General features: G+C 41.3%; 1 protein-coding gene across 1 annotated transcript; it reads right to left on the bottom strand.

Annotated features, from left to right (window-relative positions):
* Positions 1 to 1867: 1867 nt before the first annotated feature.
* Positions 1868 to 22958, bottom strand: LOC134633003 (ryanodine receptor 2-like). Its single transcript, XM_063481874.1, has 5 exons — positions 22806 to 22958; positions 21519 to 21592; positions 3100 to 3180; positions 2671 to 2759; positions 1868 to 1981 (listed from the first exon to the last, which is right to left on the bottom strand). The coding sequence occupies exons 1-5, from the start codon at positions 22877 to 22879 to the stop codon at positions 1868 to 1870; spliced, it is 432 nt and encodes a 143-aa protein (XP_063337944.1). The 5' UTR covers positions 22880 to 22958.
* Positions 22959 to 24298: the final 1340 nt, after the last annotated feature.

The following is a 24298-nucleotide window of genomic DNA, read 5'->3' on the forward strand; positions in this document are numbered from 1 at the left end:
GCAGTTATAAAATCACTATGTACTAACTAATCAGTTATCCAGAAAATAGTGCCACCATATGTGGAACATCCCTCTGAGGGATCTTCTGTCTTTCCCTGATGAGCATCAAAAAAAGAAACAAAGATTCTAAAACAAACCCATTTTTGATCATTTTTCCCCTGTTGGCTGTAATTTATTAAGTTATTTTGTTATTTAAACATTAACATATGATCCTTAAATGGACACCTATTTGTATTTTTTGACCTTATATCAAATATGCACGTAGTCTAAGCCTATGTTTTACTTTTTTTTTTACTTTTTTTTGCTTGCTCATGAATTATTAAACACCAAAGCTGCAGTGGAAAGGATAAAAACTCGTAATAATTAATTTAATCAAATACTTGATTAAAATCCATCATAATCCCTGTCTTAATGATAGAGTTGCAATATTGATGAGCTGACAATTGGCATTTTTCCAGGCTTCAAATGAGCTAGACTTTTAATTTAGTAGCTATCTTCCAATCTTACTGACCAAAGTGCTTACACACTTCTAATACTATATTACTCTGCAGTGTCTCCTTTCACACATACTCATACTGCTGTTGCTTTCAGCCATATTACATGTTTTAATTCTTTGTACAGTACTCTAACCCAACCTCAGAAAATGACTCAAATGAAGCTTTTTCACGAAATGAATGTGACTTTAAAACTGTCCATTTTATTGGACATAATATGAAACTGTATTATTTATTTTTACAGATCACTGGCTCCCATTACTGCCCCAATGCTGGGAAGATCATCGTAGGTTTATCAGTCTGCTTGTTTTCCAAATTTTTACTTCTAATTAAGCAACAGCTGTCACTACAGTAAAAAACAAAAATAAAAACAAACTATAAACTCTATGACTTAGTACCTATAACATGACTGTATAGTAGTGATTTAAAGTGGACATGAATGACTACGTGTATTTTTTAATTTTTTTAAATTTATTTGTTTAAATGGGACTGTGCATATTAAGATGAACATATGAATATAAATATGAATTAGCCAAAAGGCCATTTTTCTGAAGCACTTCTGAAGTCTGAGACAATGATGGAAGGAAAAGGGCCAATTAGAAAAACTGTTTCTATATGAGAAACAAATCATAGAATAGAGAAGCACCCTAGCTGCATTTTCTGATTTGTTCCACATTGTGTTGGTTAAAATGAATGATTTTAGATATGTGCTTAGTTGGAATCTATAATAACACAAAGATATTTAAATGCATGTTTAATCTGAAATTCTCCTTTCAGAATAACATTAGAGAATAATTTTGATGTTGGTCATTTTGAGAAAATCAGCTTTGAGAAAAGCAGTTAATTAAATAATAGACATGACTTAGTAAGCCACTCATGAATACAGTTCATCACTCTTGTGGGTTTTTTATAAACTTCCATATTGGACTTTGTCTATGTAAAAATAACAGAATTATCTGCATACAGCTGGGTATTGATGTTATGACAGACATTGGGTTAGTAATTAAAATGTAAAGAAAATAAAAGTGGTCTAAGTATGGAGCCTTGAGGTACTCCAGCTTTCCAACCAAGGTAAAGTGATCCCCTTTGGCTGCTTTATCGTTTTAATGTTTCTGCGGTATGAGTTTTGTCACTAATTAGCTAACAGAAACTGAGATAAGCCTGTTAGCATTAAACCAACCAAGTGACATCATGTTTTGTACTGGCACAAGATGGCGCTAAACAGGCTCTAAACACTTATTTCTTAAATCCAGCAAGAAAAACGTTAAATATAGACAATTTTTGACCCTCACTGAAATTAGCCTTTATACATGTAATGTTTCATGTTCATTTTAACACTGGTGACTGTATTGTATGCCCTTACCTGGATGTACTCAGTGAGGGTATTGAAAACCTGCTTGGCCACATTTATTGCCTTGGAGAAATTGGCCCTGCTCATCAATCACATCTTTCCCAGAATAATACCAGTAGAAATCACTGATGGACTCCTGGAGGAGAATGAAGCAGGAGGATAAGAAGAAATATGAGAGGGCTATTTTGATTTTTATTTGTGGCAAAGTAGCAGCAGTAGTATTCAAAAGAGAAATAAAAGGAAATCATAATAATAATATTAATTAAAACATTACATTTTTAGCTAAATAAACTAAGTAATAGTTTTACCAATTACACTGAACTCACAAGAGTCAATAACTTGTTTGTAGTATGTTATCAGCTGAGCTGCTATCTAAGCACAAGTTATAAAAGTCATTTATTGGCATTAACCCTCATAACATATAATCAAAACAGCTACCAAAATATTGTTTACCTCTACAACATGTATTTTTTTGTAATGACCATTTACACCATCTAAACATTCTTTCTCAAAATCAGATGAACTCACTGAACCTTAAAGAAAGACCTTCCAATTCAATGAAATGGAGACATAAAAGGCAGACACTTTCACAGTCTGCTGTATTTCAATAGCTTTACCCGTCTTTCTGTGACTTTAGCTGTGTGGTTCAGTTCTATGGCAGTGAGTGCAGAAAGTGTGCTGATGAGATGGATCGTTCCTGCATTTTTCCTTTGCGGGCCAGAGTGAGGGTGTTGTTCTTTAGGAAAGTGGTCAGTATTCCCTCTTTTTTATTTTAGTCTAAACTGTATGAGAAATGTTTGTCAGTAGTGAGTAAAAGAAGCTGACCTGAACTCTTAGAAGGTAGTCAACAGTGGAGATAATGATGTTAACAGTTGTGTTGTTCCCCGTTTGAGTCCTCAAGTAGTTCTGAAAGTCTGAAATAAGATACCATAAAATTCTGCGTGGAATGTGTTCAACTGAATAAATACAGGATGTCTCACAGTTCAAATCTATGTCATACTTTGCCCCATGCTATGTCTTAGAAATCACAGTTGGTTCTACTACAAGTCCATCCATAATAACCAGTAGTAATTGACATGTATAAAATCACATTAAGCATTAAGGTATCTACTATTCTTTAAAAGCATGGTTCAACCCATTAACGATCTAGCCATAAACAGTGGAAATGTTTTTGTGAGAGTACTGGTAAATTTTCACAAATTAAAATGTTCAGCCTTTTTTCTGTGAAATTCACTGTAGAGAACTTATGCACACCTGAGTTGTGTCCTTCACAGAGCAGCTGCAGGAAGCGGAAAAGGTCACAAGTGAACTCATCATCCTGCATGACCTTCTCACCTGGCCAGAGAAAAGAAACACACACACACACACACCGCACACGCCCATATACAGGTTACACACATGTACATACAGACACACATTTTCACAAGCACATACAGAGGTATGCACAAATGTACACACAATAACACAGGCATGATCAAGCACATACATAAATGCACACACACATTCATATAAACAGACAAACGTACGCAGAAAAAAGTCACACCAGAGGAAACAAAAGCAGACAACATATAGGAAAGGGAGAGACACACAAGAAGATGGAGAATGAAGAAGTATTAAAAGAGGAGGCGCTAATATTGTTGTGTTTTCTTTCAGTTAGTGAAAAATGTATGGCTATGGAAAACACACACACACACACACACATACACACACACACACACACACACACACACACACACACACACACACACACACACACACACACACACACACACACTTTTGGATGAGCAGTAGGCAGTGACAACAGTTCATGGTGGGCTGGTCCCTACACTGCAGCATTTTAGAGTCAGGACTGGAGTTCAGCTCTTTTCATTCTGTGAATATGTTGCTTACTGCTTTCTGTTGTAGTAATAAAATGGCATAGCTGAGGCCGACTGCTCTGTCTGGGTGAGAATGCTGCTTTGAACGATGGAATGGGAAAGAAAAAGAAGGAATATGCAACACTTTACAGTGACTTAATACATCACTATCATGACATTACAAGAATACATCCATACAATAAGAAAACACACTGAACTGAGCTGAGAGAGAAAATTTATACATCTGAAACCAGGGCACTACTTTTGTAGTGCAGATACATACAGTTACAAGTATTTGCCCCCTTCCCAATTTCTTAATTTTTTGCATATTTGTTCAACTTAAAAGTTTCAGATCAAACAAATTCTAATATTCGACAAAATAAAAATAACCCAAGTAATCATGTTATTTTTTAAGGGGGGAAAAAGCTACCGAAACCACCAGGCCTCATGTAAAAAGGTGGCACAACCTTATAACTGGTTGGCAGCAAGAACTGCAATCATGTATTTGTGATGAATAGCGATCATTCTTGCACATCCCTGTGGAGGAATTTTGGCCTGTTTTTCTTTCCAAAATTATTTAAATTCAGCCACACTGCAGGGTTTGTGAGCATGAACAGGCTGTTTAAGGCCATGCCAAAGCATCTAAATCTGACTTAAGTCTTGACAGTGGAGGCCGCTCCAACAGCTTTATTTTTGTTTTTGAGTCATTCAGAGGTGGACCTTCTGGTGTCTTTAGCATCATTGTCATCCTGCATAACCTGAGTGCTGAGATGTAATGCCACTCAAATTTTACAAAAATGTTACTTTTTCCACATTGGAACTCTCCCATGGTTGCTGTTTTTGCCCAGTCTCTTTCTTTTTCTAGATTGTGGCATGATATTATATACTTTGTGAGATCTTTTAGTCTACTTCACTTTGTCACATAGGTTCTAATTAAGTGATGATTTGATTGCACAGGTCTGACAGTAATCAGATAAACCAAACTCAGCCGTCCCAAAAATGTGATTGATAATAGTTAATTCGTGATTTAACAAGGGCAGGTGTGGACAGCTTGATAAATGAAAGATCATTTAAAAACTGTGTATTGTTAAAAAACTAGACCTCTTTTAAGAGATAGACCTATGGCATCAATTTGAAAATCCTAGGTGACCTCTTTCCCGAGTTATGGTGTTGACGAGATTTCAGAAAACCTGACCTCTGGTCACCTGATCTCCGTTCACCAAGATACAAACTTGTCTGAGCTTTTTAGTAAATGCATTCATGGTGTCAATTTAAAAATCCTACATTCCCTCATTCTCAAGTTATCCCGTTCACACAGCTGAGTGTCCAGTAGGGTGATGACTATATTCCATTAACCTTTTTACCACTGAGGGGTAAAAACTGTTTGATGATCTGAAACATAAAGTATGACAAATATACAAAAAAACGACAAAATCGGGACTCTGGATAATACTTGTTGAAGGGCACGATAGATCAGTTCCACCAAAATTTCAGAACTTTTGTTTTATTTATCACACCTAAAGAGTAAAAAATCGTTCTTATAATATATAACACGTGCTAGAAAAGAGTAATAATGGAATGCAAACATTTTTACAACAATGCCACTTTGGCATAGTATTTAGCAGTTTGATGAATAGTCATGTTTTTTTTGTTTCCTTTTTTTAAAACACAAAGAACATAATAAATGATAACTATGTTACATTCCCTTTTTGTAATTGTTGCTCTGTAGCTTTCGTTTTATCTGGTTTTAAGAATCCAACTCACTCATTCTTTACAGCAGTGTGCTACTGACTCTCCCTAATAGCTCAAATTTAAGGGATAGGTTATCCTTCAGCGCGAGTCAAGACAGTGAAAAACAAAGCCTTTGCTCTATAACAAGGTCGGCCAATTTTTACTTAAATGAAGTAAAATATGGTTCAATTTATTTTATGCTGACTGACAAAGAAAGTGTGCAATACCTGGTTATCCATTGTTCACATGCTGAAGATTTGCCATAATACCAAAGTCCCACGCACGACGTAGGCGATGCATGCAATCTGATCAAACGGTCTGACACCCAGCAATACTGATCTTCTCACCTTCATGAGTTGGTTGTTTATGTTAACTCTACTGATACCTCTACTACTACTGGTACCCTTGATTGATACTTTGCTCCAGACGTTAGGTTTCTAATAAGAACTACGTTTTTAGTTAGTGTGGGGAAAAAAGTTGACTAACTGAGTAGTCTAAAACTAAGAAACACTAAGATATTAAGTTACATTTGAGAACTGTTTAATGGAAGATGTCAAAAACTAATAACAAAGGTGTTTTAAACCATTAATCACGTTCTTCAATGATGAATCATGCCGCTGTGCTGCACAGCACATTGTGAATTATCAACATTACACGTTATAGTCCAGACAGCGAGGATGAAGAACACTTAAAACAAACCAACGTTTAATATAATATGAAAACATTTTACATCAATTAAAATTTTAACAGTTAGATTAAACAACTAACTCTCGTACTAACTAGTAACAACAGCAACAATTAGTCAGCTAGTTGACTAGATATGTAAATCCCTAGTTTCTAACTTGATCTTGGCAAGAGAGTAAGTGTAGCTTATCTAGTCCCCTCGGCATCTGAGAGATGCAGGAAAAAGCTGCCTATAATTCCAGACAAGATGTTTTACCCTGGAGCCCGACAGGCCTTGGAAAGTAGTGTGCAAGTGAACAAAGTCAGGTAACAGTTTTCTGACTTATGCCACATTCCTTCAGCTAAACCACTGTGTTGCAACACTTTTCACTCCACACAACCATTGCTCAGAAACCCTCTGTGATCCTGGTTTCAGTTGGGCCACCTTTGTCAAGTCTCTTTGCAGCCTGCATTTTGAACATCTTGAAATAAGACACCCAAAGACTGGGTAGTGAGTCTGAGTCTGCAGAGGGTCCCAGTGCTGTGGAAAACGTCATACCTCTTTCCTGTACCAAAGACACCACGTCCCACTGGCCCCCAGGATTACAGGCCTGTGGCACTGACTTCTCACATCATGAAGACCCTGGAAAGACTCATTCTTGACCAGCTCCGACCTATTGTGAGGCCACATAAGGATTCTCTTCAGTTTGCTTACCAGTGCTGCCTCATAGCGCAGGATGCCATCATCTATCTGCTCAATTGTGTCTACGCCCATCTGAACCAGCTGGCGAGCACTGTGAGAGTCATATTTTTCAACTTCCAGTGCATTCAACACCATCAGGCTGACCCTGCTTGGTGACAAGTAGGGCTGCCACGATTAGTCGACTAGTCACGATTACGTCGACTATCAAAATCGTCGACGCCTAATTTAATAGTCGACGCATCGTTTAAATGCCGTAAAATCCTGAAAGGTGCAGGAATACAAGTAGGATTTAAGAGTGTAATAACGGACTGAAACAGAAGATGGCAGCACTGCGTGTACAAGGATAAACGCCAAGGACGAAGAAGAAGAAGCAGTCTCCGTTATCATGGCTACTCGGCAACGGAACTCGAAAGTCTGGGAGCATTTTGACCAAACAAAAGAAAAGAATGTCCAATGCAAAATCTGCAAAATGGAACTTGCCTTCCATGGCAGTACAACGGCGATGCACGAGCATCTAAAAAGGAAGCACGTTGTGGCATCCGACGACGAAGTGGTACAGTCGTCTCGGTAAGCTAATTGGCTAGTTGGCTGCTAACATTATCGTAAACAGCAAGCTGCTAATTATTTGTGCTGTCAGCGTTAATCTCGTTAATATGATGTTAACGCCATAACCGCATTAACGCGGCAAATCCCCGTTAGTCAGTGCCGTGCAGCCCTCGCACCGTGTTATCGAGCTAACGGGGATTTGCCGCATTAACGTCGTATCGACGAGATTAACGCTGAGAGCACTACTTATTATTGCTCATATTAATAGCTGTTAACGTTGTGTTTCAGTACTGGTAAAAAAATACGTTCGTCTTCAATGGACGACTTTGTCACCAAGCCAACAACGTGTACACCTCGGCAAGCAGATGTCCTGACTGAATCAATCTTAAACATGTTGGTGACGGACATGAGACCCCTGTCTATGGTTGATGATCAAGGTTTCAAAGAGATGATCAAGCAGTTCAACCAAGATTACCATGATAACTACCTACCAGGCCGATCCCACTTCACCAAATTGATGGAAAAGAAATATGATGCTACCTTTGAGAAGGTTGGTCTCTCTTTCTCTCCACTCTCTCACACCACAAACACAAAATAGCAATTTGTATTAGAATTTAATACATTTCATGATGAAATAATATTAAGAGCTTGCTGACTGAGCAACCAATAAATTAATCTTGGTTAAAGCATGTAATGGAAAGTTGTTTTGTTTTTGTTTTTTTGTTTGTCTTTTACTGATATGTTGAATGTTTGTTGTTTAACATACGTAACTGGATTTGATGTAACTGAAAAAAAATATACTGTAATATATTTCCCTAATGCTTACTATTGTTCCAAATCATCTCATATCTTTAGGTAAAGCAGACTCTTGGTGGTGTCAAAGGTTTCTTCACCCTGACTGCTGATGTCTGGACCAGTCGTGCAACAGAAGCCTACCTGGGTGTGTCTTGCCATTTCCTGAGTGAAGATTGGAAGATGAAGAGCTTCATCCTTGATACCATGCCCCTTGAGGAGAGGCATACTGGTGCCAATATAGTGACATGGATGGAAGAGGTGCTAACAAAGTTTGAGATCTTGCCTGCCAAAATAAAAGCAGTAGTACATGACAGTGGTTCCAATATAGTGGCAGCAATGCGACTGCTTGAAGAAAAACATGGATGGGCCTCTATCCGCTGTGCTGGACACACACTCCAGCTCATAGTCAATACTGCTCTCAAAGACACCACCATAAGCAGAGCACTAGGTGCTGCTAGGCAGCTAGTGGAGCACTTTAAGAGAAGCGAGCTAGCTAGTACAAGACTAAAAATGAAACAGGAGCAAATGAATGTGAAGAAAAATACACTGATCCAAGATGTCAGTACAAGATGGAATAGTACATTCCACATGATAGAGAGACTCCTCGAACAGCGCTGGCCTCTCACTGCCACTCTTTCAGATCCCAAGGTAACGCCAAGGGGGAAACACTATTTCGACTTGAAGCCAGACCAGTGGGCGCTACTTGAAGAACTGAAGCAAGGTTTGGCACCTTTTGAGACTGCTACTGTTTACCTTAGTGGGCAGCAGTACACAACGGTTTCAGGTCTTCCACAGGTGGTCAAAGGGCTGACACGGGCTGTACACCAAAGCCAACTGGAGACGAGCTCAGGAAAATCTTTCATTGCCAGTGCAGAAAAAGGCATAAAACAGAGATGGGGGAGTATATGCACTTTCTCAGCAGACAAAGAAAACCCTGTTATTCTCGCAGCTGCCTTGGACCCCAGATACAGAAAGTTGAAGTTTTTGGCTCCTGAAGATGTCATCAGAGTGCAGGGGACTGTTGAAGTGCTTGCTGTCAAAGAAGCAAATGCTGGGACACATGAGCATGCAAAAGTGCAGACAGACAATGGTTCAGGTAGAACTGAAAAGACTGCTCTGGATAACCTCCTTGAGTCTGACACAGACAGTCAGGGAGACAATGAGGAAGCAGCATCTAAGGAGGACCAAGATGTCCAAGTTGTGAGAAGTGAAGTTCAGCTGTACTTTAAAGAAGCCACAGTTTCTAAAAAGGATGATCCTCTTAAATGGTGGAGCGAAAATGAGGGACGTTTCCCCACACTATCAAAGCTAGCTAAATCTTTTCTGTGCATTCCTGCAACCTCCACCCCATCGGAGCGGATCTTCTCCACAGCAGGGAACATCTGCTCTCAAAAGAGAGCAAGCCTTTCTGCAGAACATGTAGAAAAGCTAACTTTCCTGGCTATGAACAATAATCTCGTGTAGATTGCTATACTGACTATATAGTCCCAAAGTTATAGTTGTTGTATGTTAAGTATAGTTGTGAGGACTGAGCACAAAATGCTATTTTGTTATATTTTTTTGGTTTGCTTCAAACTTGAAATTTCATTAAAAGTTTAATAAACTATCATCTTGTCTTTATTTTTACTTTCACATACCTTAAACACTTAAAGCTGTAAGCTAATGATAGTTATATAAGAGCAGATGCATGCTGCTGCAATAATCTGTACGTTTTACGTCCAAAGGATGCATGATCCGATTAGTCGACTAATCGCAAGAATAATCGGTGACTAGTCAACTATCAAAATAATCGTTTGTGGCAGCCCTAGTGACAAGCTGACAACGACGCAGGTGGATGCCTCTCGTGTCCTGGATTGTTAATTACCTGACAGGAAGACCACAATATGTGCATCTTCGAAAATGTGTATCTGACAAGGTGATCAGCACCACACACTTTTCTTCGTTGAAAAGAAGGATAAGACCATTCGGCCATGCATAGATTACAGGTGCCTCAATGAAATAACCATAAAAAACAAATAGCCCCTCCCGCTAATCAGTTCCACCATTTTCACAAAACTAGATCTCTGCAATGCTTACCATCTAATCCGTATCTGGGAGAAGAAAGAATGGAAGAAAGCCTTTAACACACCACTGGGCCATTTTGAATATTTAGTCATGCCTTTTGGACTCACAAATACACCATAAGTATTCCAAGCTCTGATCAATGATGTACTAAAAGACTTTCTAAACAAATTTGTACTTGTCTATCTGGATGACATCTTGATCTTTTCCAGGAATAGAGAGGAACACCAAGTTCACGTCCAAGCCGTCCTACAGCGCCTGCTGAAAAACCGACTCTAGGTTAAAGCTAAAAAGCGTGAATTTCACTCCCTCTCAGTGACTTTTCTTGGTTATGTTCTTGCAGAAGGGCAGGTGAAGACGAACCCCGCCAAGATCCAAGCCATGGCGGAATACCCCAACGTCCTGTAAACACCTCAAGCGCTGTCTTGGATTAGCCAATTTCTATCACCGCTTCATATGAAAATATAGCCATGTATCTGCACCCCTCACCACTCTCACCTCCACAAAACAACCTTTTCTCTGGAACCCAGAGGCTGAGGCCAATTTCAAAAGACTGGAACATCTACTCACCTCAGCCCCTATTCATCCAAACTCCACTATGCCTTTCACCATAGAGGTAGATGCTTCAGATTCAGGGATTGGGGCTGTTTTCTCACAATATTCAGGTCCTAAAGCCAAGTTACAGGCATGCACCTTTTTCTCTTGCCTCTCTCTCTTCTCTCTCTCTCGGAGCAAAATTATAATGTAGGAGACCGGGAGTTGTTAGCCATGAAATCTGGGAGATTAACGAGACCATCCAGCAGGCTCTGCAAGATGAGCCTGATCTGGGGTCTGGTACCCTGGGTCGCTGGTATGTCCCCTCGGCAGCTCGGGCTGCGGTTCTGAGGTGGGTCCACACTGCTAAGTTCTCAGGTCACCCTGGGGTGTCGTAGAACCATCTTGCTAATATAACGCCATTTTTGGTGGAGGACCTTAGAAAAGGATGTAAAGGAGTATGTTGCTGCCTGCTCCACCTGTGCCCACAGCAAAACCTCGACACAGCAGGCCTCCTCAAACCCTTAACTTTACCCTCACGTCCCTGGTCTCACATAGCATTAGAATTTGTCACCGGTTTACTGGCCTCATCTGGGAAATCAGTAATCCTCTCTATCATTGACAGATTCTCCAAGTCAGCTCACTTCGTGGCCCTGGAAAAACTCCCCTCAGCTGCTGAGACAGCCCAGCTCATGGTAGACCATGTATTCAGGCTCCATGGAATCCTGTCCGAGATCACTTCTGACTGGGGGCCGTAGTTTGTGTCTCAGGTATGGAATTCATTCTGCACAGCCCTTGGGGCCCGTGTAAACCCAAGTTCCAGACATCACCAACGGCCAGACTGAACGTTTAAATTAAGAACTGGAATCAACCTCTGTTGTGTGGGCGCTCACAAACCCGGCTGCCTTCTCCCCTGGGTGGAGTATGCAAACAATGCACACATTTCCTCCTCTACTGGTCTGTCACCTTTTGAGGTATCCCTTGGCTATCAACCACCCCTGTTTCCTGAGGATGAGGCAGACCTCGCCTGTGCCCTCCGTGCAACACCACTTAAGACTCTGCTGCAACATCTGTCGCAGAATGAGGGAAATGTTACAGAAAGCAGTTGCCCACCAGCGGTACTACGCGGCCCACCTCCGCACACCGGCACCCAGGTACACACCTGGACAAAAGGTATGGCTTTCCACCAGGGATGTACCTCTCAGGTCTGTGACTGGCAAGCTTGTACCCCGTTTCATTGGACCCTATGAGGTAGACACAGTCATCTCTCCATCCACACTCAAACTGAAACTTCCTGCTGCCATAAAGATCCGTCCTACCTTCCATTTTTCCTGAGTAAAGCCAGTGCCCTCCGGCCGACCCCCCTCTACCCTTCCAGCTTGTTCAGGGTCATCCGGCCTGTACAGTCCGAAGGATCCTGGACGTCCGCTGGCATGGTCAGTTGCGACAGTACCTGGTGGATTGGGAGGGGCATGGCCCTGAAGAGCACGCCTGGGTTCCCAGGTCTTTCATTCTTATCAGCTCTCTTGTTTCTGATTGTTACAGGTTGCGTCGAGGCTAACCAGCTGCTGGGAGGCATCCCTTGAAGGGGGGGTACTGTCATTGTCCGTGTGAGCAGCTGGGTGTGGCCGGTGTGGATCCCTGCCTCCTGTAACCACCTTAGGGCGGGCCTACCATCCTCTCACCTGGGCAGCGCAACTGCGATTAATCCTGGACAGTCAATGGAGGGTATTTATGGCCAACTTCACTACCACCTCGCCACCAGTTCATCAACTCACCTAAGTTAGTAACAGGCTCTAATGCTAAGCTCAAGATCCAAGTTCCTTATACGTTTGCCTTGTTGTCTTTTCTCCTAGCTCAACTCACCCGCTATACTACGACATCATCACTTCGGTTTACCTGCTAGACCAGGGGTGGGGAATCTCAGTCCACGAGGGCCGGTGTCCCTGCAGGTTTTAGATGTGTCCTCGAACCAACACAGCTGATTTAAATGGCTAAATTAGCTCCTCAACATGTCCTGAAGTTCTCCAGAGGCCTGGTAATGAACTAATCATGTGATTCAGGTGTTTGACCCAAGGTGAGATCTAAAACCTGCAGGGACACCGGCCCTCGTGGACTGAGATTGCCCACCCCTGTGCTAGACTCTAGACACAAACCCATCCACTCGGATCTCTGCCTTCCCCCTCAGCCTCAGCCTCATCCTGGCCAAGTAAGCCACTCCATTCCAGCAATAACTATAGCTCCAGGACCAACCCATGCGCCCACTAATTCCTTTGCTCTCTCTCTCCCTCTAATACACTCCGTGAGCACCACTTCAGTCTCCGTTTAAGTAACGTGCCTCCGGCTGCTGTGCTAGGATCACCTGCCCTGTACTGTATTGTGTGTTAAGTGAAGGTTCTTGGTTTTGTTCCTCCACTAGTGTTCCCCCCACCAAGCCCTATATTATATATCAGGCCACGCCAAGTTCCTATGTTTGTCTCTCCTTGTTTTCCTTGTGCCTTTGTAAGTAAAACCACTACTTTAGTTCAACTATCCTGCTTCCGCACTTCGTCCCGCACTTGGGTCCAGTTTTGTACAGGCCTCCGGCCCCCTTGACAATCCCATCCTCTTCTTTCTTCAACACCTCAGCTGGGAGGTCTTGGTCTCTAATCCTTGGTTGTTAACCACACTCTCCAAAGGATACATTCTCCAATTAAGGTAATGGCCCTCAAAGTTCAATGGAGTTTGTCACAGATTCTCTGAAGGCTCAGGCTCTGACGCAGTAAATCATATCACATCTGGAGAAAATCACTTCCTTATTCCTAAAACATGGACACCTACACCATTTTAAAATGGTTTGCATTGACATGCATTACATGCACCATTATGGTTACATTCTTGCTTCTGCAAACAAGAGGCATGTGAATTCTTACATTATTGGACAGTTGGTTTATATTTGCCCCAGTTCAGGAGCAGGCATACTCAAACACAACAGCTCTTCTCACCCATGTTTGCCATGTAAATTGTACAGTTTTCAAATTTCAAGTCAGGAGTTCATTAGTGTTGCACTTGTTGCAAATAAGGACAATCTCAGCCTCCTTTCTCAATTAGTGAGAGGTAGAATGTAGAATTCAGTGTGCTCCTTCAGTCAGGGGCATAATTTCCAAGGGGGTTAGCCACCCCCCCACCCCCCAATAATCAGACCCAACCAATATACCCCCCCCCCCCCCCCCCCCCAATAAAATTATAAATTATCTAGCATAAATAGGATTTTCTTTACTCATTTCAGTTATTACCAGCAAAATAGTTGCACGTTTAACCATCTGGGAATTTACCCAGATTTATTCATTCATTTAGACAGAGAGCTTGACCCCCACCCCCCCACCCCCCACCCCACCCCCCCAATGTTCAACACAAAGTTAAGCCGATGCCTTCAGTTACTATGAAAACTGACAGTGACAGCTGCAAATTTCGTATTAGGGTTCACTTCATTGTGGCTATTTCAGGTCTAAATCGACAGCTTGAACATAAACACCCAAAGGCACCAATGCAGACTGTCGGTGGTCTCAAAGCAATGCCTTCTTGTGTCATGATGTTTCTTTCAGATCGTAGGAGGTGGTGGTTATATTATATGGAGAACCACAGGCTAATTAGACAGCCCTGGAATCCACAGCAGAGGTTGCTACACAACATTGTGTTGAAACTGTGATTAGCATACTTTTACATTTAGGAAGGGATCCACGTGCTTGTTTAGTCACAAAAATCAGCAGTGTATCTTGACCATCATATCTATACCATCAAAACTGAAGTTGTAGTATTTTGTACAAAAAAATGTGAGAAACATCACTGCGTACTTATCTACTTATCTATCTATCTATCTATCTACCTACCTACCTATATATATCTATATATTTACACACACACACACACACATATACATATATGTATATATAACTCACCTAGGATTTCAAAGTGATCCCATAGATGCATTTACTACAAATTCAGAACAACTTTTGTCTTTATTGTATTCACAAGATTTTTGTGTTGTGATGACAATACCCCCTCCCCGTAGCCTTTTACGGCTGATGGGTAACAATAGTTCACACGTTAACACATGAATTTATTCTAAACAGAACTATAAGCTGTACTTAAACTAGGCTCTTTTTCTTTGTGCAAGGAGGAGCAGGATGAGGACTACCAGAGACCTAAAAATTGACCCCCAGCACGCTACTGGTGTGAACTTCTCTGGCCAAACAATTCCACATTGTTTACTAACTCATGCGAGCCAAGGTTTTTTTTTTCCCATGGACTTCTACATAATCACCTTGTGCTACAATGGCAGGATTAAATTCTTGGATGGATAAAATAGCTCAATCATAAGATTTAGGGTTAGATTTATAAATGGTCTGGAGTCTCAGTCCTGAAGACCACAAAAATTTCTAACATATGTATATGCTTTTATATGAATAATATAGATTCTCCTCCAGCCTCCCCACATTGATCTCACTTACTATACTTTTTCAGAGAAACGCACAAATGTAAAACCTGCACTTACACTTTCTACTGGTGTACTGTTACTCCCTCACGCACATATTTGCACTGCTCTTGGAAGAATGCTGTCAGAAATAAAATCAACTGGCGGTGCCTTTGTATATAAACTGTTTGTAGATCACAGATAGCATCAACACAAATGTATAAATAACAGCCAACAGTTCCTTAACTCTTTGTCTTTTCATGTCCTTACAATGAAACTTAAACAATTGGTAGTGTAAAGGCAATAACATAGGTATGTTAAAGGCTTGCTTAAAACTGACTAAAGATAAAAATGAAAGCACTTCTAGTCTATTAAAAATGTTACAATTTATAGACACACATACGACATATACAACCAAACCATGAGCTTAAGACACAATACTGGGGTGAAAATAAGTTCAAACATAAAATCTAAAAAAATCAGTTATAAGATCATGGTTATTCAAGTTTTGTTAACATACAATGAACAAATACAGTGACTAAAGAACACATCTCAGCCAGTAAATGGAGAGAAAAAGAGGGTAAGGAAGAAAAGATGGTTCAGATTTCACAAAACTGGCAGAGCAGCATGGCCAAAAACAGCCACTTTCATGTCTCAAGTGCAACATTCAAAAGGAAAAAAGAAAAGGAAGGGAGAGTGAAGAGGGCGAAATGTACAAAAGGATTAGAAATGAGAAGGGCTGCAATTAATTAGTTTATTTTATATATATATATATATATATATATATATATATATATATATATATATATATATATATATATATATATATATTAGGGGTGCAACGATACACAAAATTCACGGTTCGGTTCGATACTTTGGTGTCACAGTTCGATATTTTTTCGATACAAAAAATGTTCATGCCTTTTTAATTTGTCATTTATTAAAATTAAAAATATATAATTTAACTCAAAAGTACAGTTTTTAAATGTAATGTTGCTGAAACAACAAAGTAATAAAAAAAATAAATCTATCTGATCGAGAAATCCCTCATCTTTGGAAAAAGAGAGTTTATTACAGAGAAATGGCTCTTTCCAAAATAAAAGCTATACTATACGCTTCTTCTGGGGTATACTCTCAGCAGCATATTAAACATATCAGGTCCCCATAAGGAGAATCATGTGCTAACGGCTGTCTAAATGACTCGGGTAAAGTTTGTAGCATGCGTGCTTGTTGTTTTTGTCTGCTTCCACTTGTCTTTGCACTAGGATGATGTCGGAGTAAATGTGCAGTCATATTCGTTGTGTTCCCACTAGTGCTGTCAGCGTTAATCTGAAATGACGTTAACGCCACAACACGGCAAATCTCCGTTAACGAGCTACCGCGGATCACCCCGTGCGTGGGGCTGGACGGCGTCAACACCTTAACGAGCAAACTGCGCTAACGCAGTACTTCCCACCAATGTAATTGAGCATTGCGGCACATCAGACATACTGTTTTACTTTTGTCCATGACGCGCTTACCTTCAGGGTCATACTTCACATGAAGACCAAAATAGTTCTAAAGGCCAGATATGAGTGAGGGTGGGGGAGGTTCAATTTGCTTTGTTGCAACAAGTTTAGCTTCTGTCTTGCTAGCTTGCGCTGCGCTCAGTGGATCTGCGCTCGACAGTGCAGCCTAGGCGGAGTAGTCGAACGCAGATCCACTGAGCGCTCAACACAGACAGCATCGTCAGAAGAAAAGTTGATAAAATTAATTAAAAATTTTGTATTGTTCGATACACATGCATACCGAACCGAAAGCACTGTATCGAACGGTTCAATATCGATACGAGTATCGTTGCACCCCTAATATATATATATATACATATATATATATATATGTATATATATATATACATATACATATATATACATAGGCAGTTAACCTACGGTATATGGTATATGGTATAGTGAGTTAAGTAACAGAGAGTGTTGTTGATCAGTTTAGCTGCTTTGGTGTTATCTTATAGAGCTGACCCTGCAGGGGACAGGTAGTTCAACTCCTTCATGATGCACATTAATATGTGCCATTTCCAGAACATTTGCTGTGTCTCCTAGCACAGTCAAGAGCATGGAGGAGATTTCAGAAGATACTCTAGAAGAACTGCGCTGTAAAAGGACCATAACCCATCAGTAGGAACACGTTGAGCACTGCCAGACCTACAAAATGGTCACTGGTGTGAACTTATCAGCCAAACAATCATATGTTATGCTGCCAGTAACACCATTCAGCATTTCAGCTTTTCACAGATGAGATTAAGTTAACCTTGACACGTGTGACAGACGTGAAAGGGTCTGGAGACGCAGTGGAGAACGTTATGCTGCCTGTAACATCAGCATGAATGGTTTAGTGATGGGTCAGTGATAGTCTGAGAAGGCATATTCATGGACAAACACACAGACCAACAGGATAGGCACCCTGACTGCCAACAGGTAATCGGGATGATACCTATTGGAAGTCAGGCCCTGTCAGACGCTATGGTCGTTCAGTGGGTCCTGGTGCATGACAATGGCCTCATGTGGTGAGAGTATGCAAGCAGTTCGTGGAGGATGAAAGAAGTGATACCACTGACTAGTCAGGCCCCTATGTTCACCAGACCTAATCCAACAGTATACCTCAGGTACTTGTACTATGTACTACATTCAGTCCATCCAACCTTGTTAGATTGCACCTCCAACGGCCCAGGAGCTCACTGATGGCCTGGTCTTGATCTGGGAGGAGATCCCCCAGGACACTGTGCTTAATCTCATTAGGAACATGTCCTAATGTTGTTAGGCATACATACAAGCATGTGGGGGCCACACAAACTACCAAGTTTGAGTTGCTGCAAGGAAATGTCAGCAAAATGGACTAACCTGCGCACATTATTTTTTCACTCTGATTTCATTGGTTTCATTTCCAATGAATGTCCTTTCATTGCTAACACATTACCCAGTTCATATTAGTATAGATATCTAGCATGGTTTTTACCCCATTGGGATCCAATGTTTTCAAAGTGTTCCTTTAACTTTAAGCAGTGCATATATATACATATATAATGTGTGAGTATCTCTGTGTGCATAGTCATGAAGAAGAAAGTACATCCCTTTCAATTTGAAGGCTTTATATAATTAGGTCATAAAAAAAAACCTTATCAGGTCTTAAAATGAGTGAAATCCATCTTAAGATGAGCAAGGTGGTTGGTACCTGTCATGATGGTAATCCCCAAACCAGATGGTGGGTGCTGGAGATGAAGGGAGCGATCAAGCTGAAGAAGTCCTACAGGGCTTGTGTAGCCTTAGGGACTTTGGAAGCAGCTGACAGGTACCAGCAGAGCCACATACCTTTCAGCTGTTTTTGTCTTGGGTGATAGATGAAGCAAAATCTTATGTGTGGGAGGAGTTCAGCGCGGCCATGGAAAAGGACTGCCTCAAAGTGGTTAGGAATCCTAAATTCCTAAAGGCCCTGAGTTGTCCTGGTTGACGCATTGCATGGAAATCTGCAGATGTGCCTCTGGGGGCTTTAAGAAGGTGGGCTAGAGTGTGTACTTCAACCACAGGGGGATCACACTCCTCAGCCTCTCTGGGAAGGTCTACAGTGTTGTAGTGGAAAGTTAATTAATTAGTCAAACCTCGGATACAGGAGGAACAGTGCTGTTTTCGTACTGGTCGTGGAACACTGGACCAGCTCTTCATCCTCCTACAGATATTTCAGAGTGAGTGGGAGTTTTCCCAGCCGGTCTACATTTCTTTTGTGAACTTACTGGTCGATCTACATCCCTACCCTCACCTATGATCATGAGCTATGGGTAGTGACTATAAGAATGAGATCACGGATATACAGTGGTGTGAAGAACTGCCCCCTTCTTGAGCTCCTATTTTTTTTATATGTTTTTCACATTTAGATGTTTCAGATTATCAAACTGGCAATGAGCCACAGCATCTCAGTGGAATTCAGCTCAGGACTTTCATTAAGCCACTTTGTAAGTATTAAGAGGTGGACTTGCTGGTGTATTTTGGATCACTGTCATGCTGCAGAACCCAAGTGCACTTCAGCTTGGGGACACAAACATATGTCCGGACATTCTCCTTCAGGATGTTTTGGTAGACAACAGAATTCATGGTTCCATTTACACAGCAAGTCTTCCGTCCTGAGGCAGCAAAACAGCCCTGGAACATCACACTACCATCACCATATTTTACTGTTGGTATGACTTTCTTTTGTGAAATGCTGTGTTACTTTTACACCAGATCTAACGGGACACACACCTTCTAAAAAGTTCAACTTTTGTCTAATCAGTCAGTCCCCAGACTATTTTCCCAAAGGTCTTGGGAATCATCAAGATGTTTTCAGGCAAAACTGAGACAAGCCTTTATGTTCCTTTTACCAGCAGTGGTTTTTGTCTTGGAACTCTGCCATGCAGGCCATTTTTGCCCAGTCTCTTTCTTATGATGGAGTCATGAACACAAACTGAGGCAAATGAAGCCTACAGTTCTTTGGAGGTTGTTCTGGGGTCTTTGTCACCTCTTAGATGAGTTGTTGCTGCGGTCTTGGGTTAACTTTGGTCGGCTGGTCACTCCTGAGAAGGTTTGCCACTGTTCCTTGTTTTCGCTATCTGTCGATAATGGCTCTCACTGTGGTTCGTTCGAGTCCTACAGGTTTAAGAAATGGCTTTTCCTTTTCCAGACTGAGAGATCTCAATTACTTTTTTGTCACCTGTTCCTAAATTTCCTTGGATGGCAGCATGATATCTGGTTTTGAGGATCTTTTGGTGTACTCTACTTTGTCAGGGAGGTCTTATTTATGTGATTTCTTGATTGGAAACAGGTGTGACAGTAGTAAGGCCTGGTTTTGGCTAGAGAAGTCAAACTCAGCTTTTCAACGATGTGATACACCACAGTAAATTTATGTTAGAACTAACAGCATCTTTAGGATTAAGGGTAATTAGCAGCCAGGTGCTGCTAAGGCAGTGTAATTTATTAACTGATCATTGTCAAATATGACTACAAAAGCTGAAGTTTTGGCAGTTTGTTTGTTGGGAGCTTTCATATCTGTATTAACACAGTGCCAAAGAGAAAACACCAGTGGAAACAGTGGTGACAGAGACTATTCGCAAGTGGGAAACGCTCAAAATAGTTGCCAATATTTTAAGGAGTGGATGTTCATATAGTACAAACAAATTCAGGCACAAAAAATTCATGAATCACTGATTTCCGAATACACACTGTTGTAAATGAGGCCGAATGTTTTTAAGACATGCAAGGCCAAACTGGAGATGTCAGTCCATAATGTACATCTGGCGAAACCAAACAACATATCGACACAAACGCTTCATACCAACTACTATAGGCACAGTGGTGAAGGGGCTTGTTTAGCAGCCACAGGACCAGCGCACCTTGCAGACAACATGAACTCCTCTGTATACCACTATTCTCGAGTCAAATATTTGGGAGGCCTTCTGTTCGACAGCCCAAACAGGGCCAATGCAACGGGTTAATGATAAAGTACATTAGCAAATCTACAAGAGAACAGCTAAAAAACAAAACTATCAAGGTTTTGCAATGGCCCAGTCAAAGTCCAGAATCCATTCTGATTGAAATGCCATGGCTGGACTTTTCTGGTTATTTCTTGTCAGTTATTGCAGATCCAATAATCACACGCTGCTTCTGCATTTTGTCTTACAGTGTGTTAAATAAATGACATCATTCAATATGTTACGTGTTGTTCATCTGAGGTTGCATTTAATCATTTTAGAACCTGATAAGGACAATTATGATCTTTGCATTCAAATCAAACTAAGAGGAATACTGTACTTTTTTCATGGAGTTGGGAAGAGTGGCGACATATTTTTATGGTTTGAAAAGTCTTTGTAATGTTTACAAACAAGAGATGTACAAGACAAATCATCAGCACGCTTGTACATCAGAAAATCATACTTGATAATGCACGCGAACCAGCAACACTGAATTACCACCTCATTTACACAGGAAAAAAAACAAAAAACCTTTTTATTGATTATAACGAGCGATGTGAAAAATAAATGGTGGCTCTCTACAATCTTAATGTTTCTACAGTGTTGAAGGTTATTTCAGAATATTGTGTTGTTTTAAAAACAGCTTTAAACCATCTTTAGGTTAATTAAATATTTTAAGTAGACCTAGATAAGTTAAGTATTTTAATATTAACATTCTCTATGCTTTCAATAAGTAGAAAGTTAAGCTCGTCAAACTCCAGAGATGTTTCATAAATATTGGTTTTTGTTTTTGTATTTTTTCAAAATTAGCCCAAAAGGTATAAACACGGGGAATCTTACCTGATCCTTCCTCTGTCACCATTCCCAGTCCCTCTGCTTTATTTTGCCTCTCAAATGCATTTAGATCCAGAACACTAAAACAAAGACAAATATAGTGTGAATCATTACATCCATCACATTTCTGCTCTGTTCATGTTTTTGCCTTGCCCTTGTTTGATGAGTGTTTTCCTTTTCCGTGGATTTATCCCATATTTTCTTTGCCTGTGCAAGTCTCTGACCAGCAGTTTTATTCCTGGTTTATGTTGAATATTGGTCTCACATTCACACACTGGTGATGGCAGCTACACTGTAACCACAGCTGCCCTGGGGCGCACTGACAGAGGCGAGGCTGCCGGACACTGGTGCCACCGGGCCCTCTGACCACCACCAGTAGGCAACGGGTGAAGTGTCTTGCCCAAGGACACAACAACCGAGACTGTCCGAGCAGGGGCTCGAACCGGCAACCTTCCGATTACAAGGTGAACTCCCAACTCTTGAATGCTCAAAATGCTCAAAATGCTTAAGAGCCAATTAAATTATTGAAATATTGTACATATTGTTGTCTGAATTTTAAACTATTCAGTGCAAAGTTGTACTAAAATTCATTGCTGGATCAATGGTGATGATAATTTCAGAGAAACAACAATAATTTAAACCCTGCTAAAAGAGTTTGTACAGTTTGCCATTTCCTTGAAAAACTTACAAAAGTGCTGAACACACAAAGTTGCCCGCTAGATTAGATTAGATTAATAACATTGCACAAAATACAACCAAATTTGCAGAAGGTGCTGGCAAATATAACAGAAATAATGATATAAAATATAACACACAAAAGTACAAGAGAACACAATAACTAGAATTTAATACAATATGAATTACTGCACTACGGTAGAGTGAAGCATGTACTTGTAATGCAAAGGTAACTACTGTTTTGCTGGGCAGTATCTAGTATGGTTCTGAAACAGAAGCAGTTCCTAAATCTGTTTGTTCATGATTACAGGGACCTGAATGGTCTGCCAAAGTGCAGTAACTTCAACAGGTAATGTGCAAAATGGAATCATGTTTTCTTCTCTGCTAAGGCAGTGAGAGCTGAAGGTTTACAAGTTTACAAAGAGTATCCTTACATATCTTCACTCCTGCTCAAGATGGCATAACGCAGTATACAAGGCAGTGGAGATGTCTTGGTGCATGGAAAACTACTTTTATCACATCTCTCTTTTTTTCACATAACCCAACAAAGAGTTAGACCCTCTACATCATGACAACAAATACTTGCTTCAGCCCTGAAATAGGAAATCTTATTTATACCTGCATGACTGCATGAGACCAGCCAGACTCTGAAAGAAGCCCACGTCCTTCTTGTCCTTCAGATAATCTAACATTTTCTGTTAAAGATGACACAGTGAAAGCACAATAAGATACTGGAGTTTACTCAGATTTGACAAAAAACAGTCTACATCTGTCATTAAAATAAAAATACTGGTGGTGGTACCCCTCAGCGTCCTAGTAGATACACCTACAGTACGCATTTCAAAATCCTACATCCCCTTCTTCTCAAGTTATCGGATTCGCAAGGTTTTCCAAAAACTTGATCTCTGACTTCTAACTTTGAGGTCAAGGACACTGAGATTCCAACTTGTCCGAGATTTTTACTACTCCTATGTTATCAGTGTCAAAGTCCTGGATCACTTACTTCTCAAATTATCACATTCACAAGACTTTCAGACTCGTATGAGATTTTTAGTAGATCTGTGTGGAAGGGTGGGGTCTGTGGCTCAGTTGCAGGGGAGGGGTGGCGCAGTTGCTTTAGAGGGCAGTGCGACGGGAGGCTGGCCAACAGAGTTGGAGATCATCAGGGAGGCCCAGATGGCAGCACTGAGCCTTCTGGTTGTAGCAAAAACCTACTTTCCTGATGTCCATTGAGTGATCCTAGACCTGCCTCACCACCCTAAGACCACTCCTATTGGTTCTGGATGGAGCTGAGGGATTGGCCATTTGCCTATGCCAGGTGGCTCCATAAGGCAGTGGCCAGGTGCCTGCAGACCGGCCCAATGAAGGGGAAAGGCTGCTGAATATGCTAACATTGGAGAAGTTCACGAGGTGGCTCGCAGTGGGAAGAGTGGAATGGGGTCCATTTTCATGTGATGCTGGCTGAGGATCACCTGGCACCGCAGGAGCTGGTGTGGCAGCTGCAGCTGGCAGCAAGTCGGCTTGTCCGGGCCCGGAGGAGGCCCCGTGAGGTCCCACTGTAGCCAGCAGCTGTAGTGCACTGGCTGCCAACATTTAATGACACCAACATGTAATGACGCTTCTCCCTGTGTGGGTTCTCTTGCTTCCCTCAACGAGAGCAGCACATTTGTCGGGGCAGGAGTGCTGGAGTTGCGGCTGGGACATGTCCACTGGGAGTGCCCGCTGATTAGGTACTGCTCGTTTTATCATTATGCTGGATTTAATCAAGAGCTACTGGCAGACTTGTCTCTGGACAAAAAAATGGCCTTCTCCAGTCCATCCAGATTGTACCAAATGGTCACACTTCCATTTGGCTTGTTCAGAGCCCCAGCCACTTTCCAGCACTTCACAGACAGGGTGCTGTGTCCACATGCTGCATACGCCACTGCCTAGCTGGATGATCATCCATGGATCCATGGACCATTCATGGTGACATTGAATCATATGCAGCAGGTGGCCTGCAGCCCTGGAGTCCCTGAGGCAGGCAGGGCACATGGCCAACATGAAGAAGTGTGCGGTTGGACAGAGGGAGGTACAGTATCTGGGGTACCACCTGGGAGGCAGGCAGGTGC

This window comes from Pelmatolapia mariae, linkage group LG8 (assembly GCF_036321145.2).
Source record: "Pelmatolapia mariae isolate MD_Pm_ZW linkage group LG8, Pm_UMD_F_2, whole genome shotgun sequence".
NCBI classification, from domain to species: domain Eukaryota; kingdom Metazoa; phylum Chordata; class Actinopteri; order Cichliformes; family Cichlidae; genus Pelmatolapia; species Pelmatolapia mariae.

Bases quoted from the DNA above. Each gene is read 5' to 3' on its own strand.
- LOC134633003 (XM_063481874.1), bottom strand. From the start codon at position 22,879: ATGTTAGATTATCTGAAGGACAAGAAGGACGTGGGCTTCTTTCAGAGT. The intron at 3,181-21,518 runs GTAAGATTCCCC...TTCTCTGGCCAG, and splicing joins GGTGACAGAGGAAGGATCAG to GTGAGAAGGTCATGCAGGAT. The intron at 2,760-3,099 runs GTGTGCATAAGT...ATCTTATTTCAG, and splicing joins CTGTGAAGGACACAACTCAG to ACTTTCAGAACTACTTGAGG.